This window comes from Bufo bufo, chromosome 2 (assembly GCF_905171765.1).
Source record: "Bufo bufo chromosome 2, aBufBuf1.1, whole genome shotgun sequence".
In the NCBI taxonomy this organism is placed as follows: Eukaryota; Metazoa; Chordata; class Amphibia; order Anura; family Bufonidae; genus Bufo; species Bufo bufo.
This window is the reverse complement of record NC_053390.1, coordinates 120,012,651-120,037,784: the sequence shown is the minus strand read 5'-3', so window position 1 is coordinate 120,037,784 and position 25,134 is coordinate 120,012,651. Positions and strand designations below refer to the sequence as shown.

At 44.0% G+C, this 25,134-nt stretch overlaps 1 protein-coding gene across 1 annotated transcript in view; it reads right to left on the bottom strand.

Moving 5' to 3' along the window:
* FAM151B (family with sequence similarity 151 member B) overlaps nucleotides 1-7,914 on the bottom strand; it is a 109,568-nt gene extending 101,654 nt beyond the window's left edge. The window contains exon 1 of the mRNA XM_040421491.1: nucleotides 7,733-7,914. Coding sequence (XP_040277425.1) covers nucleotides 7,733-7,880 — 148 coding nt within the window. The 5' untranslated portion in view covers nucleotides 7,881-7,914. The remainder of the gene's footprint in view (nucleotides 1-7,732) is intronic.
* Between the last annotated feature and the right edge of the window lie 17,220 nt (nucleotides 7,915-25,134).

Below are 25,134 nucleotides of genomic sequence, written 5' to 3'. Positions count from 1 at the left end.
GCATCCGTCCCCATTGACTTGCATTGGGGGGTCATGACGGATCCGTCTTGATTAGTTTCCCAGGACGGAAAGCAAAATACAACATGCTGCGGTTTGCTCTCAGGTATGAAAACGGAACGGAATGCATTTTGGAGCACTCCATTCTGTTCAGTTACGTTTTGTCCCAGATTTTTTTCCGGTATTGAGCCCCTATGACGGATCTCAATACCAGAAAACTTAAATGCTTGTGTGAAAGTACCTTATGGCTGTCAATTACTGATAGGACCGTCTCCTGGACTTCAAAGACCAGAATGAACAGGAATATACACTCACCTAAAGAATTATTAGGAACACCATACTAATACGGTGTTGGACCCCCTTTTGCCTTCAAAACTGCCTTAATTCTACATGGCATTGATTCAACAAGGTGCTGATAGCATTCTTTAGAAATGTTGGCCCATATTGATAGGATAGCATCTTGCAGTTGGAGATTTGAGGGATGCACATCCAGGGCACGAAGCTCCCGTTCCACCACATCCCAATGATGCTCTATTGGGTTGAGATCTGGTGACTGTGGGGGCCATTTTAGTACAGTGAACTCATTGTCATGTTCAAGAAACCAATTTGAAATGATTCAAGCTTTGTGACATGGTGCATTATCCTGCTGGAAGTAGCTATCAGAGGATGGATACATGTTCTCATTCTGTTTACGCCAAATTCGGACTCTACAATTTGAATGTCTCAACAGAAATCGAGACTCATCAGACCAGGCAACATTTTTCCAGTCTTCAACAGTCCAATTTTGGTGAGCTCGTGCAAATTGTAGCCTCTTTTTCCTATTTGCAGTGGAGATGAGTGGTACCCGGTGGGGTCTTCTGCTGTTGTAGCCCATCCGCCTCAAGGTTGTGCGTGTTGTGGCTTCACAAATGCTTTGCTGCATACCTCGGTTGTAACGAGTGGTTATTTCAGTCAACGTTGCTCTTCTATCAGCTTGAATCAGTCGGCCCATTCTCCTCTGACCTCTAGCATCCACAAGGCATTTTTGCCCACAGGACTGCCGCATACTGGATGTTTTTCCCTTTTCACACCATTCTTTGTAAACCCTAGAAATGGTTGTGCGTGAAAATCCCAGTAACTGAGCAGTTTGTGAAATACTCAGACCGGCCCGTCTGGCACCAACAACCATGCCACGCTCAAAATTGCTTAAATCACCTTTCTTCAGTTTGGAGTTCAGGAGATTGTCTTGACCAGGACCACCCCCCTAAATGCATTGGAGCAACTGCCATGTGATTGGTTGACTAGATAATTGCATTAATGAGAAATAGAACAGGTGTTCCTAATAATTCTTTAGGGGAGTGTAAATTATTAAATGACAAGTTATACTGAATCTTTTCCCATAATACTAGATACTAATCTGCTCAGCTCCTCCTGCTCTATAAAAGCTGCCTGCAGGCGTCCTACTTGGTGTCCTTTTACAGGGCCATTTACAAGCAGCAATCATCTCCTCTGCAAGGGGATGAATGATCGCCACTACGATCATTCTTCTTCATACAGGCTCATTGTTTGTGTGCAGTACACCTGCCGGAACAGCATGCCAGAAAAGGCTACAGCAAGTGTGAAAGTAGTCAGTAGTTGTGTACTGATGAATCATGTTACATTTCATTATGTTAGATACTCTCTGCCCTCTGACCATAACCATAACCATAAAGGAGATTGTTTTAAAGGGCGTCGGTCAGCAGATCTGTACCTATGAACCTGGCTGACCTGTTACATGTGCGCTTGGCAGCTGAGGGCATCTGTGTTGGTCCCATGTTCATATGTGCCCACATTGCTGAGAAAAAGAAAGTTTTAATACATGCAAATGAGCCTCTAGGAGCAATGGCTCAGCTCTCTTTGTGACCGATTACTAATTAATTTATACATTAGCCCATATCCTTCGTATTGCTGTTACAAAGGAACTTAAAGGGAACCTGTCATCCACTTTAAGCTTCCCTCACTGAAGGCAGCATGGAGTAGTAACAGACATGCGGATTTCAGTGGTGTGTCACTCATGAGCCAATATTAAGTGATTGCAAAGAACTAGCAGTATAATCTTCGCAGTCCGGGTCTAGAAGAGAGTCACGGCTGCCTGTCAAGAGTCATGATTATTCACAAGCTACTGCTCTCCCCACCAATCTGCGGAAGGACGTCAGTTTTCACCTAGAGAGAAAACGAACGGCGGCTTTACGCGCTCCGAGGAGCAGCCAATTATCGGGGAGAAATCGTTCCTTGCCGACAAGTGGCTGGTCGTTCAATGGTGGTGAAGCGCTGCATGCTCCACAATATGAGAATAAGCTATTGCGATCGCTCGTTCCCATACAATCTCATTGTTTCTGGGCAGCAGAGCACTGTTTAGACTGCACCATCTGCTGCCCAGAAACAATTACCGTATTTAGTTGCCTGCATGAACGAATTTTCCACCCAATGAACGGGCGTATCATCCCTGATCATCTGCGCTACAATGGGGAGAGAACTGAAGCAACAAAAAGTTAGACATGTAGAACTGGAGCTCATTCAGATGGCCGAAATGGGAATCCGTTTTTTCGCGGATTAGATGCTGCTCTATTCACTTCCATGGCTCAGCAAAACAAATAAAACATGTCCTATACTTGTCAGTGAACATCAGGACGTGGCCCCATTGAAGTCTATGGGTCAGTAAAGAAATGGAATGCAGTCCATTTTTTTGCGGACACTATACGGCCGTCTGAATGAGTCTAACTGTGACGGTTCTCAGGAATTCAGGACACTTTTCCAGGCCAGGGCTGCAATCATTATGATGCTGGTTCTCCGCAACCACTTAACTGCTTCCCGACCGCCTAACGCAGGATTGCGTTCCGGCGGCGGTCGATTCATTCCTCCTGGACGCGCCGGCACGTCATCTCGCGAGACGCGAGATTTCCTGTGAACGCGTGCACACAGGCGCGCGCGTTCACAGGAACTGCAGGTAAGCAAGTGGATCTACAGCCTGCCAGCGGCGATCGTTCGCTGGCAGGCTGTAGATGCGATTTTTTTAACCCCTAACAGGTATATTAGACGCTGTTTTGATAACAGCGTCTAATATACCTGCTACCTGGTCCTCTGGTGGTCCCTTTTGCTTGGATCGACCACCAGAGGACATAGGCAGCTCTGTAATATGTAGCAACAAGCACCACACTACACTACACCCCCCCCTGTCACTTATTAACCCCTTATAAACCCCTGATCACCCCATATAGACTCCCTGATCATCCCCCTGTCATTGATCACCCCCCTGTAAGGCTCCATTCAGACGTCCGTATGTGTTTTACGGATCCACGGATACATGGATCGGATCCGCAAAACACATACGGACATCTGAATGGAGCCTTACAGCGGGGTGATCAATGACAGGGGGTGATCACCCCATATAGACTCCCTGATCACCCCCCTGTCATTGATCACCCCCCTGTAAGGCTCCATTCAGACATTTTTTTGGCCCAAGTTAGCGGAAATTATTATTTTTTTTCTTACAAAGTCTCATATTCCACTAACTTGTGTCAAAAAATAAAATCTCACATGAACTCACCATACCCCTCACGGAATCCAAATGCATAAAATTTTTTAGACATTTATATTCCAGACTTCTTCTCACGCTTTAGGGCCCCTAAAATGCCAGGGCAGTATAAATACCCCACATGTGACCCCATTTTGGAAAGAAGACACCCCAAGGTATTCCGTGAGGGGCATATTGAGTCCATGAAAGATTGAAATTTTTGTCCCAAGTTAGCGGAAAGGGAGACTTTGTGAGAAAAAAAATAATAATAATTTCCGCTAACTTGTGCCAAAAAAAAATAAAAAATTCTATGAACTCGCCATGCCCCTCATTGAATACCTTGGGGTGTCTTCTTTCCAAAATGGGATCACATGTGGGGTATTTATACTGCCCTGGCATTTTAGGGGCCCTAAAGCGTGAGAAGAAGTCTGGGATCCAAATGTCTAAAAATGCCCTCATAAAAGGAATGTGGGCCCCTTTGCGCATCTAGGCTGCAAAAAAGTGTCACACATCTGGTATCGCCGTACTCAGGATAAGTTGGGCAATGTGTTTTGGGGTGTCATTTTACATATACCCATGCTGGGTGAGATAAATATCTTGGTCAAATGCCAACTTTGTATAAATAAAATGGGAAAAGTTGTTTTTTGCCAAGATATTTCTCTCACCCAGCATGGGTATATGTAAAATGACACCCCAAAAAACATTGCCCAACTTCTCCTGAGTACGGCAATACCACATGTGTGACACTTTTTTGCAGCCTAGGTGGGCAAAGGGGCCCATATTCCAAAGAGCACCTTTCGGATTTCACAGGTCATTTTTTACAGATTTTGATTTCAAACTACTTTGCACGCATTTGGGCCCCTAAGACGCCAGGGCAGTATAACTACCCCACAAATGACCCCATTTTGGAAAGAAGACACCCCAAGGTATTTCGTGATGGGCATAGTGAGTTCATGGAAGTTTTTATTTTTTGTCACAAGTTAGTGGAATATGAGACTTTGTAAGAAAAAAAAAAAAAATCATCATTTTCCGCTAACTTGTGACAAAAAATAAAAACTTCTATGAACTCACTATGCCCATCAGCGAATACCTTAGGGTGTCTACTTTCCGAAATGGGGTCATTTGTGGGGTGTTTGTACTGTCTGGCCATTGTAGAACCTCAGGAAACATGACAGGTGCTCAGAAAGTCAGAGCTGCTTCAAAAAGCGGAAATTCACATTTTTGTACCATAGTTTGTAAACGCTATAACTTTTACCAAAACCATTTTTTTTTTACCCAAACATTTTTTTTTTTATCAAAGACATGTAGAACAATAAATTTAGAGAAAAAATTATATATGAATTTTACAACTGAAAGTGAAAAATGTCATTTTTTTGCAAAAAAAAAAAATCGTTAAATTTCGATTAATAACAAAAAAAGTAAAAATGTCAGCAGCAATGAAATACCACCAAATGAAAACTCTATTAGTGAGAAGAAAAGGAGGTAAAATTCATTTGGGTGGTAAGTTGCATGACCGAGCAATAAATGGTGTTTGGTTCTTCTGGGGCGGTATTTTCTGCTGCACTATGATATTGTTGGCCCCGCCTACCTCTGTTGGCCTTGTCTACTTGTGTTGCCCCGACTTTTGTCAGTTTGGACCCGCCTACAACATGGGAACCCTTTTATTTATTTTCCAGGACCACTTTTAAAGGCTATGTAAACTTTTTGAGGCATTTTTTGTTTATGATTGCACTTTACTTGTACATAGCCTTTAAAGGGAACCTGTCCTCAACTTTAGGCTTCCCTCGCTGATGGCAGCATAAAGTAGTGACAGACATGATGATTTCACTGGTCAGTCACTCATGAGCTGATATTAAAGGGCTTCTGTCACCCCCCAAAAGTCATTTTTCATTTTTGGGCTAATTAAAATCCTTATAGTGCGATTATTCAATATATAGTGCTCTTACCTTTTTCTGTGGCTTTGTTTCTTTAAAAAACGCACTTTTATAATATGTTAATTACCTTGCTACCAGTAGGACGGTTACTTGCTGGTAGCCGCCGCATCCTCCTTTTAAAAAAATGCCCCCTCCTCCTGTTGATTGACAGGGCCAGCGAGCGCTCTCCTCCTCCGGCTGGCCCTGTCTGCAATTCAAATCCCGCGCCTGCGCCTTACGTGTCTTCATTCGGCGCAGGCGCTCTGAGAAAAGGACGCTCGCTTCCTCGGCACTCCCTCAGTTCGCCTGCGCCGATGACGTCACCTCTAAACCCAAAAGAGAAGACGTCATCGGCGCAGGCGCACTGAGGGAGTGCTGAGGAAGCGAGCGTCCTTCTCCCAGAGCGCCTGTCAATCAACAGGAGGAGGGGGCGTTTTTTTTAAAAGGAGGATGCGGCGGCTACCAGCAAGTAACCGCCCTACTTGCTGGTAGCGAGGTAATTAACATATTATAAAAGTGCGTTTTTTAAAGAAACAAAGCAACAGAAAACAATATCATAGTGCAGCAGAAAATACTGCCCCAGAAGAACCAAATACCACAGTGCAGCATAAACTACTGCGGACAGTGATAGAGTTGGATTCAGGAGTGCACTGGTGGCCACCAGCCAAGTGCATAAGTACCTGGTACTTATAGCATCAATTATTGCTGAGAGCATCAGATCATTATGTACCTGGCCAGTGGCCGTGAGGAGGGCTCGGGCTGCCCCCTGGGCATCGGCCAACCAAGGAGTCTCCCTGTAGGGTCTAGGGCCAGTCTGCCCCTGGAAACAATATAAAGTAATAGCCAGCTCACCCCTTTGAACTTCATGCACCGGTTCCTGTCGCATGTTGAAGTGTCCCTAAACTGAAGACAAAATATTGACTCCAACATGTAATAATCCAGGTGCACTCCTGCAGTACTCCAGAGCCGACATGCTCCTCGAGATTTTACGCCATGAGTACTGCAGGAGTGCCCTTGTATTCAGGGGCGGACTGGCCATAGACCCTACAGGGACGATGCCCAGGGAACCAACTGAGCCCTTCTCATGGCCGCCAGCCAGGTACATACCAGTCTGATTCTCTCCTATGCACATGGTGGCCTGAATTCAACTGTATCGCCGCCCTAAGGGAAATGATAGAGTTGAATACTGCAGTGAAGGCAACTGTATTTTCTGCTGCACTGAGGTATCTGGCTCTGCGGGGAAGGGGGGGGGGGGGTTCTGCACTGTGGTTTAAGGTTCTGCGGGGGCGGTATTTTGTGCTGCACTGAGGTATCTGGTTCTGCGGGGGAGGGGGGTTTCTGCACTGTGGTATCTGGTTCTGCGGGTCTGTATTTTGTGCTGCACTGAGAGGTCTGGTTCTGCGGGGGCTGTATTTTGTGCTGCACTGAGGTATCTGGTTCTGCGGGGGCTGTATTTTGTGCTGCACTGAGATATCTGGTTCTGCGGGGGGGGGTATTTTGTGCTGCACTGAGATATCTGGTTCTGCAGGGGCTGTATTTTGTTCTGCACTGAGGTATCTGGTTCTGCGGGGGGGGGGTATTTTGTGCTGCACTGAGATATCTGGTTCTGCAGGGGCTGTATTTTGTGCTGCACTGAGATATCTGGTTCTGCGGGGGCGGTATTTTGTGCTGCACTGAGATATCTGGTTCTGCAGGGGCTGTATTTTGTGCTGCACAAAGGTATCTGGTTCTGCAGGGGGGGTTTCTGCACTGTGGTATCTGGTTCTGCGGGGGCTGTATTTTGTGCTGCACTGAGATATCTGGTTCTGCAGGGGGGGGGGGGTTTTGTGCTGCACTGAGATCTGGTTCTGCGGGGGGGTTTCTGCACTGTGGTATCTGGTTCTGCGGGGGGGGGGGGATTTTGTGCTGCACTGAGATATCTGGTTCTGCAGGGGGGGGGGTATTTTGTGCTGCACTGAGATCTGGTTCTGCGGGGGGGTTTCTGCACTGTGGTATCTGGTTCTGCGGGGGGGAGGGGGGGGGAATTTTGTGCTGCACTGAGATATCTGGTTCTGCGGGGGGAGGGGGGGGCGACTTGCGATTAAATGAAAAATGTTCTTTGGATTTTTTGTGACCCCCTCCCCTCCCCCACACGATTGACAATCATTATATGTGACCAGTTGCAGCTGTCTAGCAGAGCGACATTGCGGCCACACAACACACTGGGAGATCCTCCCGACCCCGGCATACCGCGTATCACACACAGACATATGTTCTGACAGCTGCGGTATCATCCCGCACAGAACCTTACCACGGCTCTTGTCCATAGCTAGACCCGGGGGCACGTCACAGCACAGAAGGTGGTAAGTGATGAGCACCAGGTGGTAAATGACGAGCACCGTTCCTGTGCAGCAAGCGATACGCAGCCACGACCTACCGCACTGCAACCGCCTCTTCATTTAAAGCGCAGATGTACACAGCGCCCAGCGACCTGGGAAGTGGGCGGAGCACGTGGCCTCCGTCTGTACTCACGGCTTATAGCCCGAGCTCTGATTGTGAGGCGCGCGCCCCCGTGTGGTCAGAGCTGGAATTTCAACTACATGTGATGTGCTGGTGAACAGTCTAGTGTGTACCTGCCAACTTTTGAGAATATCAAGGCAAATCATGGAGATCCTGAAAAGTGGCAAAATCCCCACCACCTACTATATGTGAACCACAAACAGTGCAAGTGACACCCCTTTATTCGGCTGCATGCGGAACAAATTTACGGGGGTACAAAATATCTGGACAGCACATGGGTCTCATCATTTCTGCACCCGTTCCACAAATTCTAGAACCTGTGGTATTCTTGTCTGGATATAGTCGTATGCAGGAGGTATATGGACACAGTGTAAAGGCTCATGTACACGAACGTATTCTTTTTCCATTTCCATTTTTTTACAGGTCCGTATGTGGAACCATTCACTTCAATGAGGCTTGAAAAAAATGGAAATGACTCCGCATGCATTCAGTTTCCATACGTCCGCAAAAAGGATAGCACATGTCCTATTCATGTCCATTTTGCAGACCAGGAAAGGCATTGTTTAGGCCTCATGCGCAAGAACGTATTTTCTTTCCGTGTCCGTTTCTTATATGGAACCATTCATTTCAATAAGTCAGCAAAAAAAACGCTTACTCCATGTGCATTCCGTTTCTATATGTCCATATTTCCGTACCACCAAAAAACGTATTAGGCTGCTTTCACACTTGCGGCAGAGTGATCCGGCAAGCAGTTCCGTCGCCGGATCAGGCAATCTGCATGCAAACGGACAGCATTTGTAGACGAATCCGGATGCGGATCCGTCTCACAAATGCATTGCCAGAACGGATCAGTCTGTCCGTTTGTCATACGGACAAACGGATCCGTAAACCGGAAGGACGGATCCGGCATTGCGCTATTTTTAATGCCGGAGCCGGCACTAATGCATTTCAAAGTAAATTAATGCCGGATCTGGCATTCTGGCAACTGATCTGGGATTTTGGATGGAGATAATACCGCAGCATGCCAAAACGCCGTTCAGTGACTGAATTGAAGACATCCTAATGCATCCTGAACGGATTGCTCTCCATTCAGAAAACTGATCAGTTCTTTTCCGGTATAGAGCCCCTAGGACGGAACTCAGTGCCGGAAAAGAAAAACGCTAGTGTGAAAGCACCCTTAGGGGGCCAGCTGTTCTGTTCCGCAAAATACAGAATGCACATGGACGTCATCCGTATTTTTTGCAGACTGCAAAATACATATGGTCGTGTGCATGAGCCCTTACAATGGATCTGCAAAAAAAAAAAAAAAACTGATGCAATACGGATGTCACACGGACATCATCCGTATTTTTTGTGGATCTGTGTTTTGCAGAGCGCAAAATAAATTCAGTCGCGTGCATGAGCCCTAAAAATGATACTGTGAAACCTGCATGAGAATCCTTCATATAAGATAGGGCCAGGGGCTATCCATAGTATTCAGTATATTGGGCAGACTAGATGGGCCAAATGGTTCTTATCTGCCGACACATTCTATGTTTCTATGTTTCTATGTAATGAAATCCGCTTGTGTTACTGCACATATGGATTGTGGATTGAGCCACATGTATCACACCTTACAATGAATGAAATCCATAGCGTTTTTTCAACAGCAGATAGGGCAGGCTGCGGTCGGATTTGGAAACTTGCAGCATGACAGCAATCTGACAAGGATTTTTTACACCATTTGTAAAAGCCCCATTTACTAACAATGTGCTGTACTTTGTTCCAGAATTTCAGTTTGGATTCAGCAACCAAAACTCTGCATCACGTATGCAAAGTGTGAATCCACCCTAAAAGGGGTTTTCCCATCTCAGACAATGGGGCGATGGGACATTACGCAAGGGTTCTTCCTTGATGTATTGTGGTTTATTGTTTTTAATGTGCGACCCTTTGTAACGGAAACACAGACTGATAGAAACCCCAAGGTCTTCTAAAGTGCCTGTGTCAATCGGTCCCCCCGGTGTTGTGACCGAGAGATGACAGAAGGGAGGAGACCGGCCAGTGTCTACCCAAAGTGTGTGGGACAATAGGCTCAACGTGTTACAGGTAAAACTCGAAAAATTAGAATATTGTGCAAAAGTCCATTTATTTCAGTAATGCAAATTAAAAAGAATTGCATTAATGCAGCTTAAAATTAGAATTTTGTGCGAAGGTTCAATATTCTAGGCTCAAAGTGTCACACTCTAGTCAGCTAATTAATCCATACCCCCTGAGTAAAGGGCACCTGAGATTGTGACTTCGGGGTTTTATAAGCTGTAAGCCATAATCATCCAAATTATAACAAATAAAGGCTTGAAATATCTCACTTTGCATGTAATGAGTCTATCTCATATGTTAGTTTCACCTTTTAAGTTGCATTACTGCAAAAAATGAACTTTGCACGATATTCAAATTTTTCGAGTTTTTCCTGTATATCAGGTTTCTGTGTTGTTCAGAACAAGGTGAAGGATCCAGAAGATGGGGAATGAGGAAAGTGTCCCGAAGAGCTACTGTTCACCCGAACAGTATGTGGCGGACCGGAGAGGCAAACGCGATGTTAAATGTTTAAGCAAGCTAGAAAAATTGTATAACATACCAAAAGGTGGCACACTTCCCTGCTACGTGGCAGACGTTGTTAAAAAAAAATGTGAGAAAAGAGGGAAGTTGGAATACGAAAAGTTAATAGATACCATCCGTGTGTGGTTGGACTGTAGTAAGGAAATTTTGAAACGACGGGGGAGAACTAAATTATGATGAAAGCAGCCGGAGATACTACTGTAAACCCGGTATATTAACTGGGCGCGAGCAGCCACCACCCTATAATGGCGCCGTCAGACAGGAAAAAGGATGGACTTGTAAAGTGTGCGGTCAACAGAAGCCCGCCCACATAACCACACCTCTGTAGTTCCCAAGCACATCTCATCAGTCCCCGCTACGGAGCCATCTTTTTCACAGCCAACGCCCATGGCTGGACCTTTAATCTCCGTTGGCCTGGATCCCCCCGTCACCCCTAGTGTCCCGATGGTCTCTATGCTGTACCCGATGATAAACCCGGATGGCACTTTTATAACTCCCCGTCAGATCACGACCCCCACACCAATAATGGTGGGAGGTCAGACAGAAGAGCCTAACCAAACGCAGTCTGACGAGGCGGCAGAATTTGTGTCGGGCACAAGGACTCCCACCCCTCCCCAATTGGCACCATGGAACGAGGGTAGTCCTGCTGCACAGAACCCAAACACCGCCCTCCAGTCTCAGATTACTGCATTGCAAAGAAACATGCAAGATCTAGAGAGGGGCAAATATGAAACCCTTATGGAAGCCCTGGCACTAACACGTTCCCAGGGCCCGCCCCAAATATGTGTCTTTTACTCCACAACAGTTGTTCACTATAGTGAACTTACTGCCTGATCCTGAGACCCACCCCATGCCCTTTTTCAGGAAACTGTCTCAGGTGCATCAAACCTATGGATGCACATGGTCAGACCTGCAAAGCATCGTGGAGAACAAGACAGGCGAATACTCCTCACAGATAATGGACCACATTCCTATCCCTGAGCTAAGGGGTCAGAACTTTGACCCCCAGGATCATAAGTCTGGGGAATACTTTATAGAGCAACTACAGAAATGGGCAAAAGCAAAATTGGCAGATCAATCCACCCCCCCCCCCCTTCTCTTTTTAGAAATGCTAGCTTCTCCTATTCTAAGTTTAAGATCCTCTTTCTGATAAGAAATTGTCTCACTTCTCTGTCTTTATGGTTTTCGCTCAAATTATGTGACGCCCACTGCTGCCGGATGTCTGACAATAACATTCTGCACCGATTCATATGAGCAAGGGGATTCGCTGCAAACCATTTTGCACCTCATCCCCGATACTGTCTGGGCCAAAGGACCCCAGGATATCAGACGCCTTAATGTCCCACTAGTCACTGTGACCCTGAAGAACCCCAAAGTCCTACCATACAAAGAGCAATATCCGCTTTCTGTCTCACAACAGGATGCTATTACACTCCCCAAAGATTGTCTTCCTAGGTCATTGCATCTCTCAAGGTAGCAAACACCTCACTGATGCCAGAAAAAAAGGCCATCTCTGACATCCAACTCCCGGACACCCCTCATCAGCTGCAAACCTTTTCTGGGACTCATCTCCTATTGCAGACCCTGGATCTCTGATGCTTCTGTCCTCATGCAGCCCCTATATGACTGTATACCCCGCAATGCTACTACTCCTTTCCAGATGATAATGGAGGCCGGAGAAGCCTTTCAGTTATTGAAGGCCGCCATTCCATCTGCCCCTGCTCTTGGCATCCCCAACTACAACCTTCCCTTCCGACTGTATGTCATAGTCCACGCCAATGGAGTCAAGTCCGATAGTGCCAAGTCCACGCCAATGGAGTCCTTACTCAAACTCATGATGGTCTCAATAGACCCCTGGGTTACTATTCTAAACGCCTTGACCCCGTAGCCAGAGCCGCCCCTTCCGGTGTCAGAGCCGTCCATGCTGCCAGCTCTATTCTGGACGTCACATCTGACGTTGTACTTGGTCACCCCCTCACTATTCTGGCGCCCCATGACATTTCTGCCATCCTTCAGCAGACTCAACCTAAACACCTCACTGCACAATGCCACATCCGACTCCAGTGTAGTCTGCTCCTGCCAGATAATGTCACCATTCAGAGATGCCACATCCTCAATCCTGCTGCACTCCTTCCTCTTCCAAGGGGGGAGTATACTGGAGATTCTGAAGATTTTATTGATCTACATGCTGAAGAGAATCTTCAAGAAGAAGAACTATGGACCTCAACCGATTCTCTTTACAAGGAACAAGAACATGATTGCATCACAATGATGGAAGCTGAAGTAGGCACTCCACCATCAGTCCAAGACACTCCTCTGATAAACCCACATTGGACTCTCTTTGTGGACGGCTCAAGGTACGCCGATGACAAGGGGAAGTTCCATACAGGCATGGCAGTCACTAGTGAGCATGAGGTGCTATGTGCAAGACAATTGCGCCCAGACCAGTCAGCACAGGAGGCTGAACTCATTGCCTTCACTGAAGCCTGCCTCATGGCAAAAGACTCTACTGCCAATATCTACACAGACTCTATGCCTTTGGAGTAATATGGAAAGCCCGAGATTACATCCCAGCCGCAGGAACCCCAATCAAGAAGGCTTCAGCAGCGGCTCTAATGGCAGCAGTACTCCTGCCCACCCAATTGGCAGTTATCAAGGTAAAGGCCCATACTCGAGCTGACACCTCTGAGGCCAGAGGAAATGCCTTAGCTGACCAAGCAGCCAGAAAAGCAGCAGTGGAAGAGGAAAGAGACCAATCAGACCAGATTATGGTAGCACAGGAAGACCTGGAACAAAAAGAAGTCACATAGGACCTACTGAAAGAAATGCAGAAACAGGCCACTCCCATGGAAAAGGAAACCTGGTTGAGTCAGCCCTTGGAGAAGAATCTGGACTCTGGACACAAGGAAAGAGAGTGTGCCTACCCAGAGCCCTCTATCCCCTAATAGCCTCAGTAGCTCATGGGCCCACCCACCAATCCAAAACCATCATGAAAGAACTAATTGACAAAATATGGGTGGCCCCAGGAATCACACCGGTCCTGGTAAGACATACCCAGTCTTGCCTCATCTGTGCCGTATGTAACCCCGGCAGAACTGAGCCCACGCCCTGAAAATGTCTCCCAAAGGCCTTATATCCCTTTTAGAGGATACAAATCGACCACATCCAGATGCCAATGTGCCAAGGGTTTCAATATGTGCTAGTAGTGATAGACTTGTTCTCTGGGTGGCCAGAAGCTTACCCCGACCGAAACCAGACAGCAACCACCAATGCTAAGAAACGAATGCAGGAAACTGTTTGTAGGTTCGGAGTACCTGAGGTCATTGAGAGTGGTCAGGGCCCAGCATTCATTGCTAGTCTAACCCAAGAGGTCTGGAAGATGGTAGGGTCACACTTAGCGTTTCACACCCTTTACCGACCCCATATGAGATCCTATTTGGGACAGGGCCAAGAATGGGACAGTATTTTCCGCAGCAGCTACAAATGCATTATGAATCTGTTGCAAAATATGTGAAAGCATTGAGCAAACAATTCTCTAACATATATGCACAAGTTCTCTATTCTATTCCAGATCCAGACTCCCAAGAAACACGTCAGAAGCACCCTTGAACCATGATACGAGGGACCCTACCAAGTGCTGTTGACTATCCCAACTTCCGTGAAACTCGAAGAAAGGCCTACTTGGATCCACGCCTCACATTGTAAAAGAGTAAAGGCCGTCCTGGCGACAATAAACCATGAGGATCCACCTACTTATCATGACTTTGACCCATATACCAAGTTAAATCCAGTAAAGATAAGGACAGGGAAGTGTCCTTGTCTGTCGCAGGATGGGCAGATGCCCCATGGCTCATGATAAACAGATCAGGACCCTCAATAGATTATAGCTCTACCCCCTGGCAAGAGGGAAACCGGGCTAATGTTACATGTTTTCCTAGCTGGACACACTGTTATTGTCTCAAAGTACAAACCAAAGGTATGACATTTAGTCCGCACATACACTCAGGTTGCAATGACTCAAAAACAGACAGCCATGTGCAGTGTATTGGTGTAGATGCCGAGAACGGAAAAGACCTACCCTGTATCCGCCGTACTGTACAAGACCTTATCACAGGTATATTAGCTAACAACACCGAAGGTCAGTTAAAAGGATATGAGCTGGCAAAAGGGATAAAATTAGCCAAATTAATTACCCAATTATTCAATAGCACATGAGTGGCAGTTCCAGAAGACATATACTAAGTTTGTGGACACAAAGTGTACAAATGTCACAGGACTGTGCACCATTGCCAGGCTTACTCCTGCCACCTTTATAGTACCACACTCTAAAATTGACATAAATGCTATTCCTAAACACACCTTGTACCGTAGGGCCAAAGATAACACACCCAGACCGAACGGTAAGCCACATGTTTCAGAAATGAGCATTCCCAATAAAGTTCTCAGTACCCTTTTCATATATCCCATGATAGTGCAGATGTGGGATCATTTGGTGGTAGCAACTGATTATCTACATGATCAAATATGGGAAGTGATGAGACTTATGAATATCTCGAACATCGTGCAGAACCAGTTGATCGTTGTCACCAACCAGCACACATTAGTTCTAGACTATGTTACAGCCAAAGATGGAGGTATGTGCCAGGTTGTGGGACCCGCTTGTTGCCATTACATAGACCCTCAGGGTAATTTGCAAGTTAAGGTGGGTCTAGAGAAAATAGCGGATCTAAGGGATAAATGGCTGGACGCCCATAAAGCTGATAAAGATACATGGTGGTCTGATACTTTCTCCTTCCTTAACCCCGCCAACTGGTTTAAAGGTATTGGGGGTTGGCTCATGGGAATTATCCAAGGAATATTACAGGTAGCCCTAATACTATTGGTGATATATATAGTAATTAAGCTTGTTCTTACTTGTGTGACCCGCCTTTCAAAAAGAATGAAGAAAACTGATGAGCAACCTATCATGCTTCTCTACGATGAGGAAGAACAAAAGGAAACGCCATTCAACACGGTTCCCCCTCCTCGCTCTGATAGGGTAAGATGAATCCCAGGGTATTATCACAAGTCCGAGCAACCGGGAGCCTACCTAGAAGGGGTAGGTTGTCGCCACTGCGGGTAAAGAGGATTAGAAGGGTTTGCCCAGGGGATTCGCTAGGCAAGGGAAAGTATCCAAAGGGGGGACTGTTATGGAATATTGAGACATAATGGATACTTGCTTGTTGAGAACTATACTTTAGCTAAAAAGGCGGCCAGGCACCCAGCCAACGCCTAGAACAAGAATCTTACTTTCATACTTCATTATGTACCTCAAGACAGTTTCTGTTCATCTCAAGCAAGCAGCTTCCCCAATCTAGAAGGGGGGAGGAGGGAACTTCATCTTGCACATACAGTTGCAAGAAAAAGTATGTGAACCCTTTGGAATAATATGGATTTCTGCACAAATTAGTCATAAAATGTGATCTGATCTTCATCTAAGTCACAACAATAGACAATCACAGTCTGCAAAGGCTACTTTCACACTAGTGTTCGGAGCGGATCCGTTCAGACTTTACATTGAAAGTCAATGGGGAACGGATCCGCTTGAAGATTGAGCCATATGGTGTCATCTTCAAGCGGATCCGTCCCCATTGACTTACATTGTAAGTCTGGACGGATCCGCTCGCCTCCGCACGGCCAGGCGGACACCCGAACGCTGCAAGCAGCATTCAGGTGTCCGCTCGCTGAGCGGAGCGGAGGCTGAGTGCTGGCAGGCGGATGCATTCTCAGTGGATCCGCCTCCACTGAGAATGCATTAGGGCCAGACGGATGCGTTCGGGGCCGCTCGTGAGCTCCTTCAAACGGAGCTCACGAGCGGACACCTGAACGCAGGTGTGAAAGGAGCCTTAAGCTAATAACACACAAAGAATTAAATGTTACCATGTTTTTATTGAACACACCATGTAAACATTCACAGTGCAGGTGGAAAAAGTATGTGAACCCTTGGATTTAACCCCTTAAGGACTCGGCCCTATTTCACCTTAACCCCTTAAGGACTCAGCCCTATTTCACCTTAAAGAGGACCTTTCACCGATTCTTACCCTATGAACTAACTATACAGATATGTAGAGCGGCGCCCGGGGATCTCACTGCACTTACTGTTATCCCCGGGCGCCGCTCCGTTCTCCCGCTATGCCCTCCGGTATCTCCGCTCACTAAGTTATAGTAGGCGGAGATACCAGTCCCTAAGTTATGGTAGGCGGAGTCTGCCCTAGCGCTGGCCAATCGCAGCGCAGAGCTCACAGCCTGGGAGGTTATTTTCTCCCAGGCTGTGAGCTCTGCAATGCGATTGGCCAGCGCTAGGGCAGACTCCGCCTACCATAACTTAGGGAACGGAGATACCGGAGGGCATAGCAGGAGAACGGAGCGGCGCCCGGGGATAATAGTAAGTGCAGTGAGATCCCCGGGCGCCGCTCCACATGTCTGTATACTTAGTTCATAGGGTAAGAATCGGTGAAAGGTCCTCTTTAAGGACTTGGCCATTTTTTGCAAATCTGACCAGTGTCATTTTAAGTGCTGATAACTTTAAAAAGCTTTTACTTACCCAGGCCATTCTGAGCTTTTTTCGTCACATATTGTACTTCATGACACTGCTAAAATTGGGTCAAAAAAGTTAATTTTTTTGCATAAAAAAATACAAAATTTACCAAAAGTTTGGAAAAATTTGCAAATTTCCAAGTTTCAATTTCTCTACTTCTATAATACATAGTAATACCTCCAAAAATAGTTATTACTTTACATTCCCCATATCTCTACTTCATGTTTGGATCATTTTGGGAATGATATTTTATTTTTTGGGGATGTTACAAGGCTTAGAAGTTTAGAAGCAAATCTTGAAAATTTTCAGAAATTTTCAAAAACCCAATTTTTAGGGACCAGTTCAGGTCTGAAGTCACTTTGCGAGGCTTACATAATAGAAACTACCCAAAAATGACCCCATTCTATAAACTACACCCCTCAAGGTATTCAAAACGGATTTTACAAATGTCGTTAACCCTTTAGGTGTTCCACAAGAATTAATGGAAAATAGAGATACAATTTCAAAATTTCACTTTTTTGACAGATTTTCCATTTTAATAATTTTTTTCCAGTTACAAAGCAAGGGTTAACAGCCAAACCAAACTCAAAATTTATGGCCCTGATTCTGCAGTTTACAGAAACACCCCATATGTGGTCGTAAACAGCTGTACGAGCACACGGCAGGGCGCAGAAGGAAAGGAATGCCATACGGTTTTCGGAAGGCAGATTTTGCTGGACGTTTTTTTTTGACACCACGTCCCATTTGAAGCCCCCCTGATGCACCCCTAGAGTAGAAACTCCAAAAAAAATTGCCCCATTAAAGAAACTACGAGATAGGGTGGCAGTATTGTTGGTACTAGTTTAGGGTACATATGATTTTTGGTTGCTCTATATTACACTTTTTGTGAGGCAAGATAACAAGAAATAGCTGTTTTGGCACCGTTTTTATTTTTTGTTATTTACAACATTCATCTGACAGGTTAGATCATGTGATATTTTTAAAGACTAGGTTGTCACGGATGCGTCGATACCTAATATGTATACTTTTTTTTATTTATGTAAGTTTTACACATTGATTTCTTTTTTGAAGCAAATAAAATCATGTTTTAGTGTTTCCATAGTCTGAGAGCCATATTTTTTTCAGTTTTTGGGCGATTACCTAGGGTAGGGTATGATTTTTTCAGGATGAGATGACTGTTTTATTGGCACTATTTTGGGGTGCGTGTGACTTTTTGATCGCTTGCTATTACACTTTTTCTGATGTAAGGTGACAAAAAATTGTTTAGTTAGCACAGTTTTTATTTTAAATTTTTTACGGTGTTCATCTGAGGGGTTAGGTCATGTAATATTTTTATAGAGCCGGTCAATACGGACGCGGCGATACCTAATATGTATACTTTTTTTAAATTTATGTAAGTTTTACACAATGATTTCATTTTTGAAGCAAAATAAAATCATGTTTTAGTGTTTCCATAGTCTGAGAGACATATTTTTTTCAGTTTTTGGGCGATTACCTTGGGTAGGGTACGATTTTTGCGGGATGAGATGACGGTTTGATTGGCACTATTTTAGGGTGCATATGACTTTTTGATCGCTTGCTATTACACTTTTTGTGATGTTAGGTGACAAAAAATGGTTTATTTAGCACAGTTTTTTTTATTATTTTTTTACGGTGTTCATCTGAGGGGTTAGGTCATGTGATATGTTTATAGATCCGGTCGATACGGACGCGGTGATACCTAATATGTAGACAATGTAAATGTGGCGCACAGGATCTCACTCCGACCAAACAGAGGTGCACTCAGTCAAGTGGACTCACCCTGTCCACTCAAAAGGCTAAATAACGTTGTAACGGAACGCCTAGCACCCCGACCGGGTACCTCCGTTGATAGATGCTCCTAGTGCTTTCCAAGGACTCCAAGCACTCCATTGACACCGTACGCACTGCAGACCCCACGAACCGCCGAAGCTTGGTTGAGGTCTCACCGTCTCCTACCCACCCTGGACCAATGACAAGGCTCCAGGCTCCAGTGGGTGAACCTCTACTAAAACCAGAGAGCAGGAACAGCTCTTAAAAGAGCTAGTAGTTATAGCCAGGGGAGTATAGCAAATCTCCCAGCGTATAGCAATCCCCCAGTGTTGATCAGTTACCCAAACACCAGCCTCAACATGATGAAGGATAAAACAGGCACACTTTATTTAGGGCTACCCGCCCGTATTTATGCAGGTCCCCATCTGGTGGACACGCCCCTAGGGGACCAGAAGGAAGACTGTGACACAGGACAGATACGTAGCAACTCAGGATACACAGACACAACACATCCCCACAATGCATCATGGTTTCCTCCTCTCTGCCCTGGAGACACCCGAGGAGCAATTCAATTATCTCTCAGGACAAAGGGAAATCGCCAATACACATGTGGAGACAACAGGACAGAAATCACCACCCAAACACACAATGTCACACCCCCACAGCAAACACAGACATTTAACATATCCCCAGATAGCTCAAGTCTGAGTGCATATCATTAGGTGAATGGCACTCAGAATACACGAATACAATAAAATTAGCTATCTGGGTACCCTCACATAACAAAATACAATTCCAAAGATAGATTTAAGCTGTGCGGCCAGTCTGTCTTCTCCTTTAAAGTTAGTATGGGCCATAATCCTGAGGCAAGAGGCTGATAAACAGGCCTCTCCAAAACCCAGTGGCGAGGTTGGTTTCGCCACAAACGTAATAGAGAAAACTGGGCACTCTCAAGATATTAGAACCATACTGAAGTTTATTAGTGTTTGAAACAACAATAAAAACTACTAAAAGAGGATATACCCACGTGCTAATAACTATAAATACTCAACAATAAAATATGAATAGCATGAATGGTGGTCTTAATGTCTGTCTGATTTGCATAGTGCACCAGTACTTAAAACCTAAATGGCATAAATAACAAATAAAAACACAAAGTCCTTTAAATCGATGAATAAATAGATAAATATTCGCATAAATATTAGTATCCGAATAAACATCTTGCTGGTTCACTCCAATGTGGGACATTCAATAACCAACGTTGCTCCCAATTATTATTGCACTGGAATTTTCAGGACATTATGAACATTGTTGCCATTATTTGATTCTGGGATTAATTAGTGTCAGAAGGGAGAGAGCTATACAAAAATCGTAGCCATCAAGTTCCCTGAGAAGATTCCATACTGTTTTTTCGGATACTAATATTTATGCGAATATTTATCTATTTATTCATCGATTTAAAGGATTTTGTGTTTTTATTGACACTTTTCATCCTCTATAGACTAAGGCTAGGTCTACACGACGATATGTGTCGTCGCGCGACACATAGGGCACAACTACACTGTAACATTTGTCATGCGACAATTTTTATAATGATAGTCTATGGTGTCGCCAGGCGACATGCTGCGACTGCGACGCGACAGTTGCAGAAACATCCATTTTGAATGGATTTTTTGCGACTGTCGCGTCGCATGTCGCAGCGCGACACCATAGACTATCATTATAAAAATTGGCGTGCAACAAAATCTCGCGCGACAAATGTCGTCGTGTAGACCTAGCCTAACATGGGAATGTCTTTATGGTGCGTAAAGTGTGAAGGCACCCTAAGGCTGGGTTCACAGGTGTCTGATTAGCAGAAAAATAATGCAGCGAAGGGTGCATGCATACGGTGTGGATTTTGTTGCAGAAAAGCTGCATATTAGACAGTGTCATTCTTTGCATTGGAAAGGGTGAAATCCGCAGTATTGACATGCTACAGATTGAAAATCCACAATACCACAGCTTTTTCTTCTGCGTTTTTTTTTTTAATGCAGCATGGGCATGGGAATTCTGAAATTCTAATCCAATTTGCTGGTACTGTACAGTCGTGGCCAAAAGTTTTGAGAATGACACAAATATTAGTTTTCACAAAGTTTGCTGCTAAACTGCTTTTAGATCTTTTTTTCAGTTGTTTCTGTGATGTAGTGAAATATAATTACACGCACTTAATATGTTTCGAAGGCTTTTATCGACAATTACATGACATTTATGCAAAGAGTCAGTATTTGCAGTGTTGGCCCTTCTTTTTCAGGACCTCTGCAATTCGACTGGGCAAGCTCTCAATCAACTTCTGGGCCAATTCCTGACTGATAGCAACCCATTCTTTCATAATCACTTCTTGGAGTTTGTCAGAATTAGTGGGTTTTTGTTTGTCCACCCGCCTCTTGAGGATTGACCACAAGTTCTCAATAGGATTAAGATCTGGGGAGTTTCCAGGCCATGGACCCAAAATGTAAACGTTTTGGTCCCCGAGCCACTTAGTTATCACTTTTGCCTTATGGCACGGTGCTCTATCGTGCTGGAAAATGCATTGTTCTTCACCAAACTGTTGTTGGATTGTTGGAAGAAGTTGCTGTTGGAGGGTGTTTTGGTACCATTCTTTATTCATGGCTGTGTTTTTGGGCAAAATTGTGAGTGAGCCCACTCCCTTGGATGAGAAGCAACCCCACACATGAACAGTCTCAGGATGCTTTACTGTTGGCATGACACAGGACTGATGGTAGCGCTCACCTTTTCTTCTCCGGACAATCCTTTTTCCAGATGCCCCAAACAATCGGAAAGAGGCTTCATCAGAGAACATGACTTTGCCCCAGTCCTCAGCAGTCCATTCACCATACTTTCTGCAGAAGATCAATCTGTCCCTGATGTTTTTTTTGGAGAGAAGTGGCTTCTTTGCTGCGCTTCTTGACACCAGACCATCTTCCAAAAGTCTTCACCTCACTGTGCATGCAGATGCGCTCACACCTGCCTGCTGCCATTCCTGAGCAAGCTCTGCACTGGTGGCACTCCGATCCCGCAGCTGAATCCTCTTTAGGAGTGTCGGGTATTTATTTCATATAAGATATGAAATCCTAAAAATTATGATTTCATATTTTTATGAAATATGAAAAATTAAAAATTTAAAATTTAATTGGCGGACATATAAACGCCAGTTCTTTTATTGATGAGATCTAAAGTTAATTTGTGCAGATAATGAAACAGGGTGCAATTAATTATATAAAATATAATTTATTACAAATAAATACATGCAGTAAAAATGGCATACAAATGAATATAAGGATAATATCAAAATTGACCACAAGATGATGCTCCACCGTTTACGCCGGGCTCATTTAATTTACTACATAAAATACAATATAATACTACTCTTTTCTTTTATCAAATTATTACCGATTAGTATACTGATTATCAAAATATTATAATATAACAAAAAAAACAATAGAAATGAATTTGTGGAAAATCCCTTATGCTCAATCAAAGAATATGGCAGTAAGAGACACCTTATAAATACGCCCGTTGGCCTAACTACGGATAATAAAATCAGATCAGAGATTCCACTCTGATAGCAATATTACAGGAATTCTAATGATGTGCACGTTCATTAAAATTTCCCATAAAATTATTGTTTTAACACTATTGACCCACTAATAATGGGGTCTCAACTATATGCCAATTGGAGCGATTTATAATTACTGCAAATGAAATAGATCATACATTACCCCTGGCTTTGGGATAAAGAGCTTTTAGAATGGACCCAGCTTTCCAAGATTTAGATATGTCCCGTCCTGTGGTACGTTCCTGACGTGTGAAGTGATGCTGATGAATGAATCCTTGTGAAGTGTTTGTGAAGTCCTTGTGAAGTTTTTCTTTTGTGAGGTTTGTGAAGTGTCCTGATCTCCCAAAACTGGATCAGATATCCCAATCCTTATCTATGCCCATCCCCTCTTGGATTAGGGATTACCAATTAGATAAGGTGGGTGTGACGTATGTTAAACATGGGGATGATGTCATCTAATTGACATTCCTTAGAAACTTCTGCCCATCTACCACTTGATGGCACTGTTGTATCATATAACAATTTTGAATATTTTAAGAATTAACACATATATAGATTGTTTTATTACTACTTAAACTCTGATCTTTCCCACCTTAAATCAATTAGGAGGGACTCTTTCTGACACTTTGCTCAGACTGACTGGCGGTATCAGAAGTTTTCCTAATCCCTGAATTTAGGGGGTAGATAAGTGTTCTTCTGGTTTGTGTATCTTAACTGTCTTCAGCTATTGAGTAATGATGATTGAAATAACATCAGCTCCTCTAAAATAAACCCTATTTAAGAAAATTCAACTTAACATTCTCTATATCCACTAGAATATATCCTCTCAGTGAGATACAGACATATAAAGATACATTAATAATATTTGGTTATAATACATCAATATTGCATAGTATATATGAATCATTAACAAGTTCAAACGCTAAATAAATGCACACAGGAATATATATATATCTATATGGGAATATATGAATAGATATCTGTTCCACACCAGATGTGTTTTATGGACGTCTCTTATCAGATCATGGTTTAGCCATGAAACACCCATTGTTCCTCAGACAGACAAGTTTAGAGAAACCTGTGTAGATAAATCCATGTCTCTAAACAATAATAAAAGTATAGTGCTCCCTATATATTTACTTTTAACACATTGAACTTGCCATGAACCCATTCTGGTTTTTTCCAGGTTCATGCTGATCACATGCTGTTAAAGGCAATGATCATCCATATTAAATATAGTATCATCAGATACATTGTATACTTATGAAAATGCACAACAGGAGACAATCCTGGCGCTTGCTGGATTTTCTTGGACGCACTGAAGCCTTCTTAACAAGAATTGAACCTCTTTCCTTGAAGTTCTTGATGATCCTATAAATTGTTGATTGAGGTGCAATCTTAGTAGCCACAATATCCTTGCCTGTGAAGCCATTTTTATGCAACGCAATGATGGCTGCACGCGTTTCTTTGCAGGTCACCATGGTTAACAATGGAAGAACAATGATTTCAAGCATCACCCTCCTTTTAACATGTCAAGTCTGCCATTTTAACCCAATTAGCCTGACATAATGATCTCCAGCCTTGTGCTCGTCAACATTCTCACCTGAGTTAACAAGACGATTACTGAAATGATCTCAGCAGGTCCTTTAATGACAGCAATGAAATGCAGTGGAAATGTTTTTTTGGGATTAAATTAATTTTCATGGCAAAGAAGGACTATGCAATTCATCTGATCACTCTTCATAACATTCTGGAGTATATGCAAATTGCTATTATAAAAACTTAAGCAGCAACTTTTCCAATTTCCAATATTTATGTAATTCTCAAAACTTTTGGCCACGACTGTACAATGCTGCTGATTTGCCACACGAAAATCCGCAACACTAGTTCCGCAGCTACTGTCAGTCACAGGTGAATCCAGCCTTTCACATGTCAGTGTTCGGTCAGTGATTTCCATCAGTGATTTTAAGCCAAAACCAGGTTCGGCTCTAAACACAGAACAGGTGCAGATATTTCCCTTACACCTTATGTCTGTGGAGGCTCCAGTCCTGGTTTTGGCTCACAATCACTGATGGAAATCACTGACCAAAACACTGACGTGTGAATGAGGCTTAAATGTACAACCACAAGTAGTGTAAGCTGTGGGATTGTGAGAGAAATCTGCAGCATATGCAGTAGCAGTGTCCATGGTGAAAGCTGTGCATAACTTGACCTGCTCTGTGGATTTTAAATCTGCAATATTTCCATACTATTTGGTGTGTCTGGCCTAGGAGCTTGTGCCCACTTACAAAAAAAAATAAAAAATCTCGCTGGACAAGAAGTGGCTTTTGAGTTTTTTCCACATTTACTAATCATGCCACTGTAAAAAAAAAATAAAAAAGTTGCAAGATCCTAATTTGTGTTTTTTTTTAAAACACCTGTGTGACAATATTTTGTCGTATTGGCGTTTTTACACAGCCCTTCCGTGAGCTCTTTTGTGGGAGGCATCATTCACATCAGGCCATGCTTCTTGTGAAAAGCAAACCCAGAACTGGTGTGTGTTTTTTATAGGGCAGCTGTAACCAACACCTCCAATCTCATCTCATTGATTGGACTCCAGTTGGCTGACACCTCACTCCAATTAGCTCTTGGAGAT